The sequence below is a fragment of the Arvicola amphibius genome, chromosome 13 (assembly GCF_903992535.2).
Source record: "Arvicola amphibius chromosome 13, mArvAmp1.2, whole genome shotgun sequence".
In the NCBI taxonomy this organism is placed as follows: Eukaryota; Metazoa; Chordata; class Mammalia; order Rodentia; family Cricetidae; genus Arvicola; species Arvicola amphibius.
The window spans coordinates 48,430,679-48,453,282 of NC_052059.1; the positions used below are offsets into that span (position 1 = coordinate 48,430,679).

Here is a 22,604-nt window from a genome sequence, read left to right on the forward strand (position 1 = left end):
ATGATACATCAGAAAAAGGGTAGGTAAGACTATTGAATCTTTTCCATAAGTAAACTTTCAAATTGCTGTCATATTCATACTGTTTTGATGGACAATATGCTAATTAATTATCTGCTGCTGAATTACCTAAGATTCTATCTGTAGCTATGTCTGAGTATATCTAGTTTTACCAAGTAAGTTAATTCTGGTAATTCCAAAGAGCTGTGACTCAATTGATCCAATTTAATCTCACTTTATATGCAAGAAAACAAGGTTTCAATAAAAACCACATATATTACCCAAGTTCAGTGGCAACACAAGAATAGAAGATAATGCTGAGGTGGCTGGTATCAAAACTGTCCTTTATTAATTCTTGCATCACAACTTTGAAAGACTTAAGATACAGTCAATAGAAACAAAATACACTGAATAAAAATATATTAATGAGTTAGACACTAAGATGTAAAGAGATACGAAACATCTGTAACCAGGGTCTGAAAACCTTAGGAGCTACTCTACTGAACCATGTTCAGGGAACATTTAATAAGCACAGAACCGACAGGCCAGCTATATAGCTGGACACTGAACAGATGCAGATTCACTCTGTACTGTATAAGGTAAATTTTTCATGACCCACTGATGAACACCTAAAAAGATCTTTAGTAAAGCAATGGTCCCTTGATTCTAAAGTCGCCTCAGACAGGGTAACTAGTGTTTTAAGTCAGGGGCAGCATCTAGGTACCTGGAGAGTTTTTTAAACTTCACAGACTATCCAGTATAATAAATGCTTATATAAAATGTCGGAAAATTATGCAAATATTAACAGTACAGTGGTCCTAAAATAAACCACCTCCAGTGTCTAGCCACTGCAGTAACTAAATAAATAAATGCAACTGAGTCAATAGTTCACATACAAGCTGTGCTTCATGCTTAGACCACCACAACAGCATTATTGGACATCTAGTTCCAAGGCATCAACGATGTGTGCAGCAGAAGGACGATCTTTAGGATCCTCATTAGTGCACACAGAGAAGAGTTCAATGACTTTCTGGTAGGATTCATCCAGCTCCTCCATGTTGATGGATGGCCTGGTCCCCAGAGCGGCATAGTACGCTTCATCATCGAAGTCACTCTCATCAAAGGTTGCATCTGCACATGAGGAGTTAGAAATGGAAACAAGCAAAATCGTGTAGGTCATGGAACAGCTCAACAGCTTACTGTCCTGCAAGAAGGCAGGGTTACCCAGACCACAGGCAGTCTGTTCAACTATTCCTGCCACAGAGATTCGCTATTTTCTCTTCACCAAGAAGTTAAGGAAACTTATTTCAACTAGATAACCCCACCTACCCATCCAGCAAATGGGTAATTTATTAAAGAAAAATGAGAACCCATGAGTGGAGAGGTTATATACATAATAGCCCTATTCTCAATCTGTATTTCATTTGTATAAGATTAAATATAGCCAAATGAATCACAGTACTACTATAATCTTAAACAACTTGCTGTTTGAATTTTAACTTAATGGAAAGACAATTTTATGTACTAATTACCAGAAAGAAATTCAGATCATGTTAAAACCTATTTGTATCTATACCTTCATCATCATCATCATCTGGAAGATTGATGTGTGGAATACATAAAGTCATCATTTCCCACAGAGTAAGGCCAAAAGCAAACACATCTGCTTTGTCAGTAATAATGCCATTTTCCTCCAACGCTTCTTTGGGTTTCCATGGCTCAGTACCAATATAACAGGCCTCAGGATCAGTCACTAAAACACACACACAAAAAAAAAAAATGGAGAAAGGCAAGCAACCAACAAAACAACACAAGCAAAGCTCATTTACGTAGGGAGTTCAGAAGTTAATCACTGTTAATCACTATATTCAACCTCACTCTAAAGGAGCTGTCCCTTATCAGACTAGGAAGTATTAAAATCTCATCAGTTGGTAGGAATGTAAGAAAACAACAGTTCTCTTAGAAAGTAACAGAAATTTAGAGTATAGATAGATGTCAAACTTCCAGACTCAAGCCAGACCATCTTGTAAGCGGTGTGACACAGCAGACTACTTCATGTCTAGGTTTTGGGTTTTTTGTAAGCTCTTAGTATCACAGAGGCTGAAAGCCAAATGGCATTTCAGTTCTTCCATGATTGCTAAGTCGGGAGCTCAGACTGGCCTTGAAAAAGTATCTGCCACTCACAGCCCCTTGCAGTCTAGTCCTGTTGTCGACTTCAATAGAAGAGCAAAAGCAAAAAGACAGAAAAAATTAATTAGGAAATAATGGACTCTTAGATCAATCTGCAAAGAATTAACATTTCAATAGTATCAAGTCTTCAAATATACAGATCCTTCTTTCTCTATCTGGTTCCATCTTAGTGATGCTTTATAGCTTCCAGACTAGAGACTTAGACTTAATGGATTTATTCATTTTTTTCTTAGATTTTTAAATATCTTGGAGTTATAAATGGAATTTTTAACTTCGTTTTCTTGTTATTTACTAGTATATAGGAAAACAATGGACAGCTACTTACTCTAGTACCACTTTCCTTCTAAAATCAATGTCTCCTTACTAGTTGTTTTTGGATTTTCTAGTTCTTATATCAATTTTGATAATTGCATTGTTTATTTATTATATATACAGTGTTCTGCCTGCACACCAGAAGAGGGCACCAGGTCTTATTATAGATGGTTGTGAACACCATGTGGTTGCTGGGAATTGAATTCAGGACCTTTAGAAGAACAGCTAGTGCTCTTAACCTCTGAGCCATCTCTCCTGATAATTGCATTTTCATGTACGCTGTCATTTTTTTTTTTTTTTTTTTTTTTTTTTTTTGGTTTTTCGAGACAGGGTTTCTCTGTGGCTTTGGAGCCTGTCCTGGAACTAGCTCTGTAGACCAGGCTGGTCTCGAACTCACAGAGATCCGCCTGCCTCTGCCTCCTGAGTGCTGGGATTAAAGGCGTGCGCCACCATCACCCGGCATGGCTGTCTGTAATAGTCCTTACACAAGTGTAGAGCATGCAGCTGTGACCCTCTTCACGCCTCATATTGGTGGCTATGTTCTCTCTTTTCTCAATCTTGAGAGAATTTATTTTTCCATAGTCCAGCTTTTGGCTTCATTAACATTTCCCAGTGACTTCTGTTCCTATCTTTCTTATTCCTTCCATTGGCAAGGACACAGCCAACAGTGGCCCAGTGACCCTCCAATAACTACATACATTTTCATTGCCAAACTCCCAAAACTCAAGGTTCTCCCAAATATTTTGTTAGTAATCTAATTTAATTCCTTTGTCCAGTACTCTATGACATCTTCCTTAAGGCAAAATTTCCTTTATATGTTTAAAAACTCTATTTCTCTAACTAAGATAAATCAAATTCACTGGACAGTGTTAAAGTATATTACCCTAAAAATATAATTCTTCAGTATTTCATTACGATAATCTCCATTTTATACAAGGATAAAATTGAAAACAAAATGCTAATAACTCCTAAACAATAGGGGAGAAAACAAGCAGTTTGTTTAATCAAAGAATCTTATCTTCAAAATTCTACTTTGAGGCTTTCAATTAATATACAAGTAGAGAAACATTTGAAGAGAAAAGGGAAGATATAATAGTCCTGATTAGCATGATTGGATCAGAATACCCAGAAGCTGGGGAAGTTCTAGTTTGGTGGGTATGTCTTTCCCACAGTTATTCAAGTAAAATCCAAACTAGTAAGAGCCAGTGTGGGCACAGACTCAAGACTGGAAAGACTGTAAGTCTGACAGTTCATGTAGCAACGGAAGAAGCTGGGCACTCAGAGGAAGCAAAACACCAAAGACACTCTGTATCACACACTTGTCATAAACAGCTCACTTTAAACCATGTGGGTTTATTATGTTGTAGAATGCAAAAACTAGGAGTTCAAAATCTGAATGAATTTAAAACAATGTTACTTACCAGTCATATTTTCATCCAATGGCAGAGAGACTCCTACATCACAGATTTTAATTGTTTCAAAATCGCCTTTAATTACAACATTTGAAGACTTTATGTCTCCATGAAGCAGCTTCTTTTCTTGATGCAGATACTAAAATGGTAAAAACAATCAAATACATGAGTAGAAAAAACCTAATAAAAGTTCTTTTAATAAAACAGTGACTTGAGTCAGGCAGTGGTGGCACACACCTAGGGAGGCAGAGGCAGAAGGATCTCTGAGTGCATGGCAGCCTGGTCTACAGAGCGAGTTCTGGGACAGCCAGGGCAGAAGCCCTGCCTCGGGGGGGAGAGGAGAACAAATGAACACAAAAGCAGCAATGACTGAACTCCCTTTGTGAACTGGACTCACTGACCTGTCCCAGGGTGAAGCCAGGGACAGGCCATGCCATTTCAATTGTCCTTAAAGGTGTCTCAGTTCTTAAAGCCCATATAATTTCCTATCAGATTTCAAAACACTCCAATTTCACTTGAGGCCAATGGTTTTAAATTTTGAAATTTTCACAATAGCAAATATCTCAAATTGTGATGTAATGCAAGAATAGCAGATGACATGGGGACACTATAATCATGTGCAGAAGCAGAGCTGTACCCCAGAGCTATATTATGTTTTCTACATGAACTCCTTCTGGGGTGTACGTAATTACAGTCACATTTTGAAGAGTGCTGCAAAATGGCTGTTCATTTGTCAGCAGCTGAGCCCAGCTTAGAAGGGAGAGACCATTCTTGCTGTGATCTGCCTTCCACAGGAGCTTCTGTGCTTGCTGCAAATGCTGAAATGCTTATGTCATGTGCTGAATAGGCCCCAACATGGTGGCATTATTAATTCCATTATATATACATAATTAAAGCCATCAGTCAGTAAGTAATTAAATGTTTCTCCTTTTGTTTTTGTTTTTCGAGACAGGGTTTCTGTGTAGTCCTGGCTCTCCTGGAACTCACTCTGTAGACCAGGCTGGCCTCGAACTCACAGAGATCTGCCTGCCTCTACCTCACTGGGATTAAAGGTGTGTGCCACCATGCTCAGCTCTGTCCTGCTTAAAGTTATCTATAAATGTACTAAATTGTACTGAATGTATTTACAATACTTTTTTTCCCAATCTGCTCCATAAACCAATTTCATATGAAACTTTAGCATGTAACCCTGACATCACTATCATCATCACACTGAGTTACCAGTAGTTCTCTAAAGTCACTATGACTAGTGTTTAATTAGTTTATACATTTCTTTCCTTCCCTCATGTTCTATCTCTCCAAAATCACAGCAGCATAGGTATAAGCCATGTTTAAGTTCTTCATAGTTCTCCAAAGCTATTTGAAATATAACAGCATAGTTACCTTTAGCCCTCTCGCCATGTGCAGAGCAACTCTGAGAATTACAGCGGCTGGAAAGGGGCGTCCACTGTCTTTGTTGCGCTCTTCTATTAAGTCATTCAGAGACTTCTCGCCTCCATACTCCATAGCGAGGCACAGACTGCCATCACTGGCTTCAGTAAAGGCACGATACCCTTAAGAAAATGTGACATTCTTCTATTAGTCTGGAAACCAGGGCTTCTTCGGTAATGTAACTTGGACCTGAACTAACAAGATGAGACAGCTGTCATTTACAAAATTAACCCACAGCTATAATTTCAATGCCTTCAAGCGTGTCTAGCACCACAGATCAAAATAGTTTTAATATGCTTTCGTAAATAGAATGATCCCACCATCCCCATTAGTACCAAAATTGCAAAGTGAAGACAATGTAAGAACCCATTTAATAAATGTAAAAGTCCCGAAATCCTCACAGCACCTGCACCAAATGACTACACCTCAACTCCATCTTAAATGATGTTCTTAGATTTGTGTGTGAATAAATGTGCATTAATGTGTGCCTGGTAATGTAACAGTGAAAGTTAAGACAGTGGATCCCCGTGGACAGTTGTGAGCCCCACGTGTTTGCCAACAACTGAACCCGACGAGTCCTCTGCAAGTGTGACAAGTCCTCCTACCGCTGCTTCGTCTCCCGCCCACTTTAGACAATCCACATTATCTTTACTGGCATAACCACTTCAGAGCACATCTATACTGTTTCTAGAACTCAGAACATTGCTCTACCGCATACCACCATCAAGTCAACCTGCACCTACCTATGATGTTTGGATGATGAAGGTTTTTTAAAATCTTAGCTTCATCAGTCAGTCTCTTCTGATACACACTTCGGTAATGATCATTGCAGATAGGATTAATCTTTTTCACAGCCCAAGGAGAATGAGACAGCCCTCTTGGAGATCTAAAATATACACATGTAAATTTAAAAAGTAACAAAATGAATTTTAAAAATTCCCAAATTGACTCCAGAGAAATATATGTATTTAAAAATACATAAAATTCTTTAGATCATCAACACCTGCTACATTTCTGTTTGGACTAAGTCAGTGAGTCTTGATGCACTGAACAGCACCTGACATCTCAGCTCTGAGAAGGGATTAAAGGAGAAAGATAAACATGGAATGTTATGAATTTATAAAAGTAAAATTAAACAAAAAACTGCTTTTTTGTTAGAATTTTAGAAAATTTTTTCTAACCTGGGATGTCAGTCTACTATTTTATCAAACACTTTACATATATGAGTTAATGAGTTACAAGATTCTATAATTAATATTAAAGAAATTTAACTTAAGGAATACACAAAACAGTCTGTATATAATGGTATGCTCTCTTTTATTATATGAAATTTCATATTTCTGATCAAATATGCTTTCTGTCCCCTCCCCTCCAATCCTTGTGTGCTCTTTATTCACTAGGCCTGCTGTACACTTAGTGCATGTGTACAAGGCCATCTCCTGGGGCGAGGGTAGCTACCTAGGGGCTGCATCCCTTCTCTATAGCCATTAAACTGCCACAAGTCCCCCATCCGTGACACGCTCTTTTTCACTCTCAGCTCCCCACACACAACAGCGACTCTACACCACATTCAAAGCCATGTTCTAGGGTCTTTCCACCACTCCACCATCTTAGCGAAGCCAGAAGAGGGCTAAGCTACTTCCCTCTAATAACCACCAGGAGGAAATGCGGGAGTGAAGTGCTGGGGCAGAGCTCCCGCAGTTGTAGGGTTCTGAGAACTGGAATGTAGCCTTCAGATGTGATGAGGAACTTGCCCAACGCAGGCACATGGACCTAAGTCCCACAAGTTGGAAATCTTGCACTCACCTTTTCATTAGGTAAACGTTGACCCCAGTCCCAAAGCCAAGCTTCTGCATGAATGGAGAGGCAGGGATATTTATATATGGAGTCGAACATAATACTAAAAATCAAAAACAAAGCCAGCACTTAGCACGTGAAAACAGCAGCAGTACAAAAGTATCTTGACAGTCTTAACCAGTGCGGTAAGATTAGTGACAGCACCATTTTTACAATGCACATGAGCACCTTTGACCAGACTACTTCTGTAACTCACAGTAGCTAACGCAAATGGCCTGTTTGGGGCATACAAGCTATGAATTTTAAAAATCTAATTATTACTCTGTGTGTGTGTGTGTGTGTGTGTGTGTGTGTGTGTGCGTGCGTGTGTGTGCAGATGTGACTCCATGGCACACACACGGGAGTCAGAGGACAGCTTTTGAACTTGGTTCTGTTAATTACACTTAGGTCAACCTGTTGAGCCCACTGGTCCTTTTTTAATTTTTTTGTTTTGTTTTGTTTTCAAGACAGGATTTCCTCTGTGTAGCCTTGGCTGTCCTGGAACTTGCTTGTAAACCAGGCTGGCCTTAAACTCACAGAGATCTGCCTGCTTTTGTCTCCCGAGTGCTGGGATTAAAGGTGTGTGCCACCACCGCCCGGCTCTTTTTGTACATTCTTAAAGGGCAATTTAAGAGTAACGAGTAAAGAGGCTGGTGAGATGGCCAGTGGTCAAGAGCAAGAGTTTAATCTCCAGCACACACAGCACGCAGCTTACAACCCTCTGTAACTCCAACTCTAGAGAATCCAATGCCTTCTTCTGGCCTCCAAGGGTAACCACAAGCATGTGGCAAGCACACACACACACACACACACACACACATTCATAAAAATATATCTTAAAGAGATAATAAAGAAGGAAATCAAACAAGCAAGCATGAGTGAGTCCCAAGTGGTCCTCGGGGTCTACCAGGAAGGTCAACTTTGTGACATTGTGACACATCGTCTACAAATATGCGCAAAATCAGTACTCTATGCACAAACACAAAAATAGAAAACTGCAAGAAAACTTTGTAATGTTTTAAGTACTTTTATGATGCTGTGCTGGGACACACGCATAGCTGTCCTGCGGTACATATGACCTGTGTGCCACAGGATGAACATGCCTGGAACTATGTACAACCTGGCCTTTTACATTCTGATCCCGTGACATGTGCCCAAGGAGACACACACCATTGGCACAAATGCTTGAATTTGCTTTGGCATCTGCAAAAACAAAAATGAAACAGATCTAATTCAGAGCATTCTATACTTAATACAAGGATGAGGCAGTTCTGCTTCTGGTCAGGAATAAGCTGCTCTTGGGGCTGCTCTCTCTGAACTGCAACATCTGACAAAATAGTTTTCAGGTGCATGGCAAGAGGCAGAGCAGAGCTGCGACCTCTGAGCAACTGATGAAGTAAGCCCTAGCATCACCCCATGCCCTGAAAGGCAGTCCTAGGTTTAAGCAGAGGAAACAGCACAATACTGTCAAACCACAGAGACAGAGAGCAGAGGTTAAGGAGGACTAGGTGGCTGTGGAGCAGAACACAGGAGGGAGCTAAAAGACAATGCACAACACAAAAGATTTCCAGTAAAGTGCTTGGCTAATACTTAGCTGCACACCTATTGGATAGTATTCCCCCAAGCCAGGAAAGCAATGGAAGTCTAGGAGTAAGATCACTTTATCATCATCAGCCAAATCAGGTGGCACTGTAGCAGACTATTACGTAAAGCCCTCTAAAGTCTGTAAGAAAGCTTAAAGGCCAGTCTCAAAAGGCGCAAGGTCACAATCATTCAGCCAAATAAGCTTAGAAACTTCATGAAACCAAACACACTGTAGAGTGACAAAATCCAGCACTCAATGACATAAAACATCTACCAACCTAATCAAAAATTACCATGTATGAAAGAAGCAAAAACCAGGGTTCATGCCAGGAGAAAAATAAACCAATCAAAACATACCACCAATTGACAAGGATGGCAGAATAACAAATCATAAAACAGATACACATCTCAGAAAGAGGCTCACTGATGTAAAGGATAGTCTGGGCACACCGAGGGCTAAAGAGATGTTCTTTTTTTTTTTTTTTTTTTGGTTTTTCGAGACAGGGTTTCCCTGTAGTTCCTAGAGCCTGTCCTGGAACTAGCTCTTGTAGACCAGGTTGGCCTCGAACTCAGAGATCCGCCTGCCTCTGCCTCCCGAGTGCTGGGATTAAAGGTGTGCGCCACCACCGCCCGGCTATAAAGAGATGTTCTTAAAGGTCCTCATGGGCTGGGGGTAGGAGCACAAGCTATAATCTCAGAACTCAGAGGCAAGAGAGGGGCTGGAGCCTGATAAATGCATCTGAGAACAACCACATCTAACCTGCATTGGGAACCACACAAATATGCCCACTAGCACCTCTATTCAAAAGCATGCTGACCCAGTGTAACAGGGTGATGTTTAAAGTTATAGAGATCACAGTGGGAAGAAAAATTGCTAAAATTTCTATTACTCTACACATGACCAACTATTTAAGATAAACATGACCCTCTGCTGACTGGAATGTCTTCAAGTACAAATCCTTTCAGACGCCAGGAAGTCTGTTCATTTTTGTCGTCATACATCTTGAGCTTTCTCAAACCACTTCTCATGAACCCGTGGGTATTCGAGAGAACTAGATCTGAAGTCTGTACAGAAGCTCCTCTAACATGTGCCACACTACACAGTCTGTACTTGTCAGTCGGTAATGTCTACCTCTCTGAACTTTCGTGGATTTCTGCTTCACGAGGTTTAACTATTTTATATACACTGGCTGTAACATACAATAAAACAGCATACAAAAAAAAAAATCCTAAACAAGCCAGGTGGTGGTTTAATCCCAGCACTCAAAAGGCAGAGGCAGAAGGATTTCTAAGCTTGGGGCCAGCCTGGTCTACAGAGCAGTTCCAGGACAGTCAGGACTACACAGATAAACCCTGTCTGGAGAAATATAAACAAACAAAAAATATCCTAAACAATCTTCAAGAGGCATCAACAGGTAAAAATGCTTGCTATGCAAGCCCGATGTTTGACTCCTGGGGGAATCCTAGGAATCTCCTCCTGGGAGGGGAGAACTGATGCCTGCTAATGTCTGGTTCAAGTCAGAAGGCCATCACCAGGAAGAACCTAAAATCCAGAACGACCATGTCGTCGACAGAAAGTCTAGCCCACACTATTAGAAGCTCCGTTATGGTTAGCGTGGTTATAATAACCAATGCCATGACTGTTCACAGACATGATAAGGAGCAAACACTAAAACTTTTCTAGTAGAAACAGCAACAGGAAAAGGTCTTACTTCTGCAATCTTACCAGATTTCCTTTTTTCAGACAATTTGTTCGGTGTCTTGAAATCATTAATTCCTTCCATTGTAGCAATCACTTTAGGTCCTATAATAAAAACAAGCTAAGTTATAAAGAAGCTATAAAAAATAACACTCAGGAGAATCCCATAACATCACTTTATCATGGAAATACACAATTTGAGAACTGAAAATAACCTCAACAAACACTTCATCCAATTTTATTTACAATGGTAAAATTGAAGATATACAATTACCTACTCATGTAATACTCATACTATCAGTGATTGGGGTTGTGGTTTTAACTATAAAATGTATACTTAGAGGCCAGAGATAAAGCTCACAAGGAAAAGGCACTTGCTGCCAAGCCTGCCAACTTGAGTTCAATTCCTGAAACCCATATAGTACAGAAAACCAATTCCCACAAGATGTCTTCTGACCTACACACACACTGTGGCACATACCTGCCCACACACATATTCAACATATGTGTGTGTGTGTATGTGTGTGTGTGTGTATAAATTTTTATATAAAAATTTAATTACATTTATTTGCATATATATGTGTAAGGTTTTTCAAGATAGGGTTTCTCTGTGTAGTCCTAGCTGTCCTAGAACTCGCTCTGTAGACCAGGCTGACCTCTAACTCACAGAGATCTGCCTGTCTCTGCCTCCCTAGTGCTGGGATTAAAGGCGTGCACCACCACCACCTGGTAAGAAGAAAGGAAGAAAGAAAGAAAGAAAGAAAGAAAGAAAGAAAGAAAGAAAGAAAGAAAGAAAGAAAGGAGGAAGGAAGGAAGGAAGGAAGGAAGACTTTAAAAATACAAACTTGAATTAAAAAAATATCTAGTTCAAAAAAGTAGACAAGAGCTGGGACTGCAGCTCAGTGGGAGAGTGTTAGCCTAGCGTGCACGTGGCTGGGAGTTCCATCACCAGTGCCAAAGCATAAGGTAACAGTACGTTTGTTTCTCTCTCACACGTTCTCAGAAGTTACAAACAGGTCTCGTTTTCCTTTAAGACAAGCCTCTATGTCTACCTCTAATGCCAGCACTTGGAGGCTAAAACCAGCTTGGGCAACAGTGAGACCCTGCCTCAAACAAAACAAAAGTAGAAAACTGCATCCAAGAGCAACACTGCCAACAGTCCAGACAGACGAGGGACGTGCTCCTTAGGTGTTGAGTGCACAGCACAGCATGGCATCCGCATACAAAGGAACGAAGTATTGCTATGTACAACACAAATGAACCAAGAAAACATGCTCAGTGAACAAAACCAGATATAGAAAGGCACGCATAGGCTTCCATTGATGGTGCATGTCTAAAGCTGTCCAGAAAATGTCATGATTTCCTGATGACTTAACTGTGCCTACGGAAAAAAAGAAAAAAAAAGTTTAAAAAATGGGGGTAGGGTGGGAGTGGCTTTCTAGAATGAACAAATGAAAAAAAAGAGGGTATGGGATATTGGGAGCTCATTTGTAAATGTTTTATTAGATCCTGGAGGAAAGGTCAAACAGGTAGCCAAATACAGATCTTGAACAAAGCTGAAGACATGATTTTTGTGGGCTGATCAACAGAGATTGGGCATCACTGATTTCCTGGATAAGAATGGGTGCAACCCTCAGCACCAGTTCGGGAAAGGGAGGGAACAAATCAGCCTGTAGAATACAAGCCATGTGCAAATTTCTTGGCAAAGACTGGCCTGGAGAATATCAATGTCCATGTTCCTGCAGCTTAAAGACTTGATACAAAGATACATCATATTTTTAAAAGATTAAAACACCAACCGGATGGTGGTGGCGCACGCCTTTAATCCCAGCACTCAGGAGGCAGAGGCAGGCAGATCCCTGTGAGTTCAAGGCCCGCCTGGGCTACAGAGCAGTTCTAACACAGGTTCCAAAGATAAGCATAGAAAGAAACCCTCTCTCAAGAAAACCAAACAAACAAACAAAAAAGATTAAAATACCTAGATCTAAATGTTCCAACATTCCCTTACATTCTTTTTAAAGATTTATTTACTTATGTATACAGTGTACACCAGACTTCATTACAGACGGTTGTGAGTTACCATGTAGTTGCTGGGAATTGAACTCAGGTCCTCTGGAAGAGCAGCCAGCTCTTAACTGCTGAGCCACCTCTCCAGCCCCAATATCCCCCCCTACATTCTGAACACTCAAAACTACCTTATCTTCCACTTAACACTATTTATACAAAAATATGCTATGTCCCACCCATTCTGGTTGTCTGATGGTATTTGCCTTTCCTGAGTTTGAGCCTTTGTCTATGTACTGTCTTAGGTCTGTATATACTTTCCATAGATGTTAATTGTTAAGTATACTAACTTCAAACCACATCACCTTGAGGCTTAGGGTTCAAAGGGCACCTTTGATAGAGCTGGTGGATCTACTTGCTAAGCCCTGGTCATGTTTTGTCCTGTTGAATCTGGGTCTCACCCAAGCTTATTGGCCTTGAGCAGCCTGTGTATACCCGGCTAATACCCAATGTGACACCCTCTTGCTTCAGTTCCCAAGGGACTGAGATCACAAGAGTACACCATGCTTGGTTCATCCGATAACTGCTTTTTTTTTAAAGATTTATTTATTTATTATGTATACAACATTCTGCCTCGATGTATGCCCGCACGCCAGAGGAGGGCGCCAGATCTCAGTACAGATGGTTGTGAGCCACCATGTGGTTGCTGGGAATTGAACTCAGGACCTCCGGAAGAACAGCCAGTGCTCTTAACCTCTGAGCCATCTCTCCAGCCCCCGATAACTGCTTTTAACATTTCATTTTTCATTATGTAGCTGTGTGTGGCAAGGGGTTGGGTGGTACATGCACAGCAACACAGGTGCCTGAGGTAATGGATGGAATTACAGGAACCTGTTGGGTCACTCCTCACCGGTGTTGGGAACCAGGTTAGTCCTGTCCCCCAAGAGCAGTGCGGGCTCTAATTACTGAATCAACTCTCCAGCGCTCCAACCCATAATTTTATAATACTGTTTAATAGTGCTTGACTTTTCTAAAGTATTCTTTTATTAGAATATGCTAACTCTACAAGGTTATGGGTTCCACTATGAGTTTTCATGTATGTATGTGAATACATTTTTCAACAACAACAAAAAAAAATCAATATCCCCCGCGTAGGAAACTACCCACAGCCACATTCCTGCCCTGTCTTTGGTCTCCACTCCCTAGTGCTGGGGCCACAGGCACTCTTTTGGTCCTAAGAAAGGAATCCAGGGCTGCATGCATGCTTGGCACGGACTCTACCCAATGGGTTACTGCCCCTGGTCACATCCCTACCCTTTCTACAGTGGCCTTAGCTTAAAAAGCAGAAGCATTCGCTGAGAGGTACTTCCCCGTCTTCTCCAAGGAGAAGGCGGTGATTTCCTCTCTGAACCCCCCAACTCCCCGTGACCCAGGAGCTCAGGGTCAGATTCTGCGCGATAGTTCCAAGGGGGTTCCCCTATTCTCCTGCGTCCACTGTCTTCCCCTGGGTCCTTCCTCGATCCTCCCCAGGCCGCTGCATACCCGCAGTCAGCTGTCCTTCACGGCAGAGCTCCTTGGCCTGTCCTCTGGGTCCCGGGTCCTCCCCTCGCGACTGTCTTCCTCCCGTCCGCTGTCCTCCCTCGAGTCCACCACGCTTCCCCTTACCACAGCCACACCCTCGGGTGAAAAGGGAAAAGTGACAAGGCGGCTCAAAGCCAGGTGAGCACCTAGTCCGGGAGGTGCAGGAACTCGCTCTAACCGCCGCAGCGTTCAGGCGCGCGCGTTTTCAAAGGTCGCGCCGCGCCGGCTGGCTCTAGGTCAGAACCGCTCAGCTGGCTCAAAGCTGTCGGGACAGTGGCTCCGGGAAGTGCAGGGACAGCGGCTCCGGGAAGGGCAGGAACTGTAACTGGAGCTCCAGTAACCGCCGCCGCCTTCAGGACGCGCGCACTTACTTTCAAAGATCCCGCCGCTGACTACGGGGCGGCACTAGGGTCAGAACTCCTGCGTTCGTTCCTGCACTCCGTCTTGCTCTGCTTGGGCTTCCAGGTTTGACAGATGCCAAAGAGAAGCGACCTTCCAAAGGAATGGCTGGAAAGGTTCTATAGGAAGTATCAGGCCTTCGAAAGAACAGATGTTGGCCCAAACCCTAAAATGTGTGCCTGTTTTGAAGGCAAATCTACCCAAACTAAAACACTGCTCTGAATATGCATTAGGTAGGATGTTTTGTTGCAGATTAATGTGACCTTAAAATAAATAGAAATGTGTAGAGTTTAAATTTTTAGAAATTTTACTTTTTTATTTTTACTGTGTATGTTTTTGCCACCCACATGTGGAGGTCAGAGGACAGGTTATAGAAACTGGATCTCTCCGTTCACTTCAGATTCTTGCTGAAGGCCCAAACCCTCACCTCCCCTCACCCACCCTCACTCCCCTACTCCTGCTCCCTTAGCAGTTATAACAGTCTGCAAAAAAGACCCAGCAAGATTCAGGCCCCTAACTCAGGAGGCTGTGATGAGCCCCTGACCTTGTTCTAATTACTGGGGGAAAAGCTGCCAGACCACCGACTTAATGGTAAGGAACCAATCAGAAGCTAGCTGGTAGGCTCGCAGTGATTTTACTGATAAAGGTGGAATGAAGTAACCGCCCCACTGGATAGCCTCCAGGTAGAGCAACCTTTCTGCAGCTGACAGCTTCCATAAATACCCCCACCCCACTGCAGCCGGGGTCTCTCCTGCTCCACTGTTGCATTGGACGGACTAGAGGCCTGGGTTCAAACCTCATGATTAAAAAGGACTCTTTGCTTTGCTTTTGCATCGGATCTGATCTATGCCCTTAATATGTGATTTCCCGGTTGGTCTGTTTTCCTACAAATATCATGATAAGCTTCATTTTCTCAAGTGAGAAAATTGAGGGAGAAAAGAGTTAAATAATATGCCTAAGGTCAAAACTAATCATTTATGTGAGTAGGATTCAAACATATGTTGAATTTTAAAGGAGTTAGTATTTCTTTAAAACAAATATGCTCAAAAATCTCTTGCTTCAAACACACATGCATACAAGCACACAAGTACACCTCCATTCCCAGGGTCTTCCCATTTTACATCACTCTCTTCCAAGCATGGAAGCAAAGTATCTTCTCTCACCACCCCATTTATTTATTTATTTATTTATTTATTTATTTATTTATTTATTTATTTATTATGTATTGAGATAGTTCTTGCTTGTAGTCCTGGCTGGCCTGGAAATCATAATATAGATGAGGCTAGCCTCAGATTCACAGAGATCTACCTGTCTCTGACTCCTGAGTATTGAGATTAAAGGCCCATGCCACCATGTCAGGCTGGTTTTTGTTTTTTATTTGTGTGTGTGTGTGTGTGTGTGTGTGTGTGTGTGTGTGTTCAGGTGCCCTCCAAGGCCAGAAGAGTGATGATGTAAGTCACAAAACAATCCAACACCAGTTCAGAATTATGAATAACAAAAGGGTAATTTATTTAAGCGGAAAACTTACAGATCACTGTCCTAGACAACAGTCCTCTGAGCGAACGGAACAGAGTTTAGCAGCCGGAAGTGGGAGCTGGAAGCAAGAGAATGGGCACACATTTAAGGTTGCTTTTACAGTATAAGAGACCATGCCCAAGTAGGCTGGTATCTTAAAGGCTATTGGCTGAAGGAGCAGAATGTGCTCCCATAGCAGAAGAGGGTGTCGGATTCCCTGGAACTAGAGTTACAGGCAACTGTGAGCTGCCTAACCTGTGTGCTAGGTCTCAGGTCCTCTGTGAGAGCAGCAAGCACTCTTTTTTTCTTATTTTTTTAAAAATACTTCTTAAATTTTTATTTGGAGCATTGTTTAGTGTTTTGCCTGCATGTACGTCTGTGTGAGGGTGTTGGATCTCCTGGAACTGGAGTGGCAGACATTTGTAAGCTGCCATCTTGATGCTCACATGAAATTGAACCTGGGTCACAAGCTTAGCACTATTGCCTGTGAGATGCATCCATTAACCTCAAACCCTTGCCTGCTAGTCAGTTGTCTTAGAACGCAACTCCAACCTGAATCAGTTGTTTATTTCAGTATATGCACATATAATGAACTGGAGCTTCTTTTTGTGCTGGACAGTTTTATGTCAACTTGACACAAACTAAAGTCATTTGAGAGAAGAGAACCTCGATTGAGAAAACATCTCCATAAGATCCAGCTATAACGTATCTTCTTAATTACTAATTAGTGGAGGAGGGCCCAGCCCACTGCAGGTGATGCCGTCCCTGGGCTGTGGTCCTGCGTTCTATAAGAAAGCGGGCTGAGTAAGCCATGGGAAGCAAGTCAGTAAGCAACACCCACCCCTCCATGGCCCCTGTATCAGCTCCTGCCTCCAGGATCCTGCCCTACTTGAGATCCTGTCCGTCACTGCTTCTGATGGCAAATGTTATACAGAACTGCGAGTAAAAGAACCCTTTCCTCGCCAAGTTGCTTTTGGTCAAGGTGTTTCATCACAGCAACAGAAACCCTAAGATACCTTTCCTCCCTCATCCTTATATCTCTTCTTCCTGCATCACAGAAGTCTCTTCCTTCCCCTGCCTGGATCACAGATCCTCCAAGTACTACTGCTCAGAACACAGCTCACTTCCTAGCTTACCCTCCTGTTATAACTCCTCCTCCCTTCTTGTAGCCTTCCCCTTCATAGTCTGATTAATTCTTCTGTCCGTAAACTTCATCCTGTCATTCTCCTGCTCGGAATCCCCAGGGACCTCGTAAACTCCAGGGTGAAATTCATCCTCTCTGTGACCTGACCCTGAGTGGCTTCCCAGAGTTTGCCTCGATGGGACTCTGGGCTCTGAGTCTGAGGCAGTGCCTAGAGGGCTCAGGGCTTTTTTTTCACATCTCCAGCATAGACACACACTTTCTTCTCAGCCAGGAAGGCCCTTCCTGTCTAGATTGGCCTCACCTCGCACTGTTCAGTCCAGGCACCACCCACTTCCAGGCACCCTGTTTTCTCCTCACATAGTCCACTGTCACGGCTGTTCCTCCCCTGGGCTCCTAGAGTACCTTCCAGTTCCCCTAGTCCAGGACACTCCAGCACAGCCGAATTCTCTTTACTTCTGTCCACCTCCTACAGCATCAGTTCTAGATCCTTCTCCTGGGTGTGTGCTCAGAAGTGAATGACAGAAAAGATGGACACACTCCGTTACATGCAGAATCTATCTGTCCTTCAGCGACATGCCAGCTGGTCTGGGAAAAGTCGCTGATGTGATGTTTTAATGTCTTAGCAAGAGCCCCAAGCCCATGTTTGCCATCTACTGCAGTTGAGCTGTGTGTCCACGTTCACCCCTACACCCCAGGGAGAAAAATGCACATTTGAATTCCCTAGAGCCTACTGTGATGATATCGGCGATGAGGCCTCCCTTTAGAAACGAATTAAACTTGAATGGAGTCATGAGGGTGGAGTCTACTTTGACAAGATCCATGCTCTTGGAAGAAGAAATACCAGCCAAGTCTCTGAGACCATTTGGACGCCCAGTTCAACTCAATGATGTTGTTATTCAAAGTTAGCAACGATCCCAAGGCGAAGGGTACGGTCCACTAACACTTCCCTTCATGTTAGCTGACACTTGCAAATACTGGGTCCCCAAGTTACACATAACCTGTGTCTACCTTGGCTACAAATCTGTGACCCCCTCCATGGGTTCAGTCATTTCTAGATCTGTTCATAGAACTAAGGGAAGAGGTGACTTACAATTGTCAATTACTACAAAGGGCATTTTTAGTCATATATAAAAATACAGAGAAGGTCCAGAGAGATTCCTAAGGCAGGAACCTCTGTCCCTGTGGAGGTAGAGAACACCGCTCTTTCGACATATGGACACATTCAAGAATCTGGAAGTCTCCTGAACCCCATATTTTAGGGGTGTCTATGGAGGCTTCATTATATAGACACAATCAATTACTAATTCAGTCTTCACTGCTCTCTGTCTCCGAGGCTGGATAATGGACTGGAAGTTTTATGTCTCACCCATGCCTTGGTCTTTCTGGTGACTAACTTCCATGAAGAATCCATGAGAACAACCGATGAGTCCCTCACCCAGGCAGCTCCAAGGCATTATGGCCAGCAACCAGGCATCTGGGAGAGAAGGCATAGCCGCAGCCCCGGAGAGAAAAGCAGGCAAGACCGAGGGAGGCCTCTGTAGCCATGTGCTTGGAAGGCACAGGCCCCTACTCAACCTGAAGGTGTCCGTGCAGCTTTATTTCTCTCACCTTCCAGTAAGAAGTGAAATTTGTCGGTTCTGGGAACACAGGGCTTGAAAAACAAGAGGCACTTCGGAAAATGTGCTATGATCTCACACGCCTATAATTGATGAGTTCCTGATCCCGTTGTGGTCCAGCGGACTTGGAAGATGTGGCAAGGAATTCAAACCCTCCCTGAGGGCAGACGCCCACTATGATGCCTAGCAAAGCTGCCTGTTCCATCTCCTATGATTGTGGAAGACTCCAGGCTGGCCCCAGCAGCTGGCCACAGCCTCTGGGTCCTGACGTCATTTCTGCTCCATACCACTCTTCAATCTTTCCCAGCCAGGAAAGAAAGAAAAAAGTATCCGTTCTCAGCTTCCTCCGAGGGTAAATGAATGTAAGGACTATCAGGAAATGAGTTTCAGTGGTTTGCACTTTTAACTCCTCTGTGCCCACTTGGAATGTGTAGGGTGGTGGGGGCTTACAGGGAATAGAAGTCCTTTTGCTTACTGCCTTCTGTTTGACATTGTCCTGGCACAAAGAAAATACAACCACTAAATATACTTGTAGTGGCCGACCTTGATCGTCAACTTCATAGTATCTGGAATCAACTAGGAGGCCTGCTTCTGGGCAGGCCTGAAAGACCATTAAGGAAGAAGAGAGGGGAGAAGAGCTTCCCCAGGGTAGAGCAACACCCTCCAGCACTGACCCAGATAACGTAACTCAGGAGTCACAGGGCCTGAGAGATGTAACCTGAAAGCCTTTTTCTTGAGGACTCCTTCTACCTAGCTGCGACATGTATGAACCACAGAAATGGCCAGCGTGGCAAGATATCCCTAAGGGCGCAATGGTGGTCCTCATGTCTTGGCAGTAACCAAAAGCTTTCTAACTGGACCCATGGCCTACTGAACAGGAGGGCAAACGTGCCTAGTCCTGGAAACCCAGTCAACTTCCTGGGAACCAGTGAGGTCATGGCTCTTAGAGGGAAACCTTACACCACCACTTTACTAAACCAGTGTAATTCCTAAACTGTATTCCAAAACTTATCGTTATACCCACAGGTAACTACAGCTCTCACACCTCATCACACACACACACACACACACACACACACACACACACACACACGCACGCACGCGCTCGCGTGCAAGCAGACACACATGCATTTTTTTCAGTTCTGGTCCTCTAACAACCCTGACCAGCATGACACTATTTGAAGAGAAATAAATCAGATCTCCTCCAGAAAGGAAAATCACTGGTCCTTTATTTGAGGAGCTGTTCAAAGCAGAGCCATAAAAAGAGCCAAAGCTTGTGGCTGTTTTGACTCTTTGTCTTGCTGTTTAGGAAGTCATCTCAACACAAAGTCCTTTTGCTATTTGGGGATAAAGTTTCCTCAAGGACAAAGCAACAGCTTCAGTGTCCTCAGCTGAGACTCCAACCCTGGCGTGAGGTCTTAAAAGAACGTGTGGTGGTTTGCATGAGAATGGCTCCCACAGACTCATATCTTTGAATCTGTGTTTCCCAGTAAGTGGAACTGTTTGGGAAATATTAGGAGACGTGGCCTTGTTGGAGGAGGTGTGTGGCTGGAGGTGGGCCTTGGTGGAGGAGGTATAATGCTGGGGTTGGCTTTGAGGTTTCAAAAGCCCACACTATTCCCAGTGTCTCTCCCTGCCTCTAACTTATGGATCAAGAAGAAAGCTCTCGGCTAAACCTGCGGCTATGCCATTGCTCCGCCATTATGGTTTCTAATCTCTGGAACTGTCAACGGCAGATAAAGTGCTTTTTTTTATAAGGTTGTGGTGTCTTATCACAGCCATAGGAAAGCAACTAACAGAGAGGAAACTTCATGAGGCTGTAGTGTTTTGAGTGGAGCCCTTAGGAGGTGGTTAGGGTTAGACAAGGAGATGGGTGTTCTGTTGTGAGCTATCCACCAGACATGTCCACTCAGATACAAGTCAGGCCAATAGAAAGTTTTATTAGGTAGCTGGCAACTGCACTGGGTGTTTGGGACCCCAGTGTAGTCCTGAGCCATCCTCAGGGTGAGCTTTTAAGCACGAAAACCGTGTCCTCAGTTGTTGACATACCTCGGTTAGCAAGACCAATTAGTAAGAAGCAGAACTACAGAAGCCAAAAAGCAAGGTTAGTACATTTAGGGAACTTCCTAGAACTATGAACTTTAATGAATTAATTCTTTGTTCTCATTTTGGCAGATGTTGCTGACTACATGCTAGGTTCCCAGGACTGAATGGTACTTCCATCATGGTGTCAATTGTGCTAAGGATTCGGGGTCTACTAAGGTCTGGGAGCCTGTTACAGTTTCATTATTAAAGTACTAGAGAGAATGATGTGGGAGTCCCCTCTGTATGCTGGGAATACCACTGGTTAATGAAGAAACTGTCTTGAGCCCGTGATAGAGTAGAATAGAGCTGTGGGTGGGGGTGGGGGCTAAACTGAATGCTGGGAGAAAGGAGGCAGAGTCAGGAGAAGCCATGGAGCCCCTGTCGGAGACAAACAAATTGGAACCCTGCCAGTAGGCCACGAGCCTCATGATAAAATATAAAATAACAGAAATGGGTTAAATTAAGATGTAAAGCTCACCAACAGGAAGTTAGAGCTAATAGGTCAAGCAGTGATTTAATTAATGCAGTTTCTGCGTGGTTATTTCATGAGTCTGGGCGGCCGGGAAATGAACAAGCGGCCTCCTACTACAAGAGGAAGAGACCAGAACACACACACAAACTCCCCCTCTCTCTGTGAGATGCTCTGTCATGCCCCAGGTCTGTCTGCAAGGAAGATTGTAGCTACTTTTCTCATTACTGTGGCCAAATACTTGGCAGAAAGCAGCTTAAGGAAGGAAGGATAGATATATTTTGTCTTGGTTTAAGAAAGGCGCAGTCCATGATGGGAAGCAAGGGTTGGTGGCAGGAGTGGGAAGCAATGGTCACATTGCGTCAACGGTGGGAAGCAGAGAGCAGACAAGAAGTAGGAGCAGGACATAAAGGCTCAAGGCTGCCCCTACAGAGCCACTTCCTCCCACTAGGCTCTACCTCCTAAAGGTACCACAGCCTTCCCAAATAGCACCACTAGCTGAGGATCACGTGTTCAAACACTTGAGTATATGGGGGACATTTCACACCCAGATCTCTCCAATGGTCATTACCAGATACAGCCCCGTGTCCCAGGACAGGACTGGTTGGGAATAAACTTCTTTCCTGTATAACTTACCCCATTTGTGGTACTGTGTTATTATCAACAAAATGTGGGCTAGGGCATAGTAGGGACATATGAGAAAGAAGAGCTCCTCAAAGCCTACGAATGTACCTATCAACAGTCTCAGAATAAAGCCCAGAAGCCTGAGTCAGAGAATAGTGCTAATTGCACATAAAGCTAATTAAGTGGCTGTTAAGGTGAATAGGGGGTTTTACTAATTTGAATTGCAAATCCAAAATTAGGTAGACTTAGTTGATGCTCCATCTCGTGTGCACAGGAAGGAGATCCATTCTTTTAAAAAAAAATCTGTGTGTGTGTCTGTGTGTGTATGCGCATACGCATGTCTGTAGGTATGAACACACGAGTACAGGTGCCTGCAGATGCCAGAGGTGTCGGGATCCCTCTGGAGCTGGAGTACAGGGAATTGTGAGTCACTTCATGTGGGTGACCTCTTAACTACTGCTGCTGTCTCTGCAGCCCAGGAAGGAAGGCATTTTAAGACCTGCTCATGGGTAGGCTGACTTCAGTCACACAGGTGTAGAGCACAGTCTCCAAGGAGAGGAAAAGAAGAGGCTCTGGTGGAAATTGGCTGCTGTTAGTACGATCTGTTGTCGTGCACAGTCAAGTGGGGCTCCTCCATTACAAGATGAGCTCTGTGGATGCTCAGTTCTCCATCAATGCCGTTACCCATGGGAATGGATCTCTTGGT

The 22,604-nt window shown here is 43.3% G+C and overlaps 1 protein-coding gene across 1 annotated transcript; it reads right to left on the reverse strand.

Annotated features, from left to right (window-relative positions):
- Positions 1 to 518: 518 nt before the first annotated feature.
- Pbk (PDZ binding kinase) lies at positions 519 to 10,546 on the reverse strand. The gene is made up of 7 exons (XM_038310554.1): positions 10,489 to 10,546; positions 7,149 to 7,242; positions 6,086 to 6,228; positions 5,295 to 5,464; positions 3,921 to 4,050; positions 1,574 to 1,750; positions 519 to 1,128 (listed from the first exon to the last, which is right to left on the reverse strand). The coding sequence occupies exons 1-7, from the start codon at positions 10,544 to 10,546 to the stop codon at positions 929 to 931; spliced, it is 972 nt and encodes a 323-aa protein (XP_038166482.1). The 3' UTR covers positions 519 to 928.
- Positions 10,547 to 22,604: the final 12,058 nt, after the last annotated feature.

What these genes read in the sequence shown, in the direction of transcription:
- Pbk (XM_038310554.1), bottom strand. Translation starts at nt 10,546, where the DNA reads ATGGAAGGAATTAATGATTTCAAGACACCGAACAAATTGTCTGAAAAA. An exon ending in GTCTGAAAAAAGGAAATCTG is followed by an intron (nt 7,243 to 10,488) that starts GTAAGATTGCAG and finishes TTTGATTTTTAG; the next exon opens with TATTATGTTCGACTCCATAT. An exon ending in TCATCATCCAAACATCATAG is followed by an intron (nt 5,465 to 6,085) that starts GTAGGTGCAGGT and finishes CATTTTCTTAAG; the next exon opens with GGTATCGTGCCTTTACTGAA.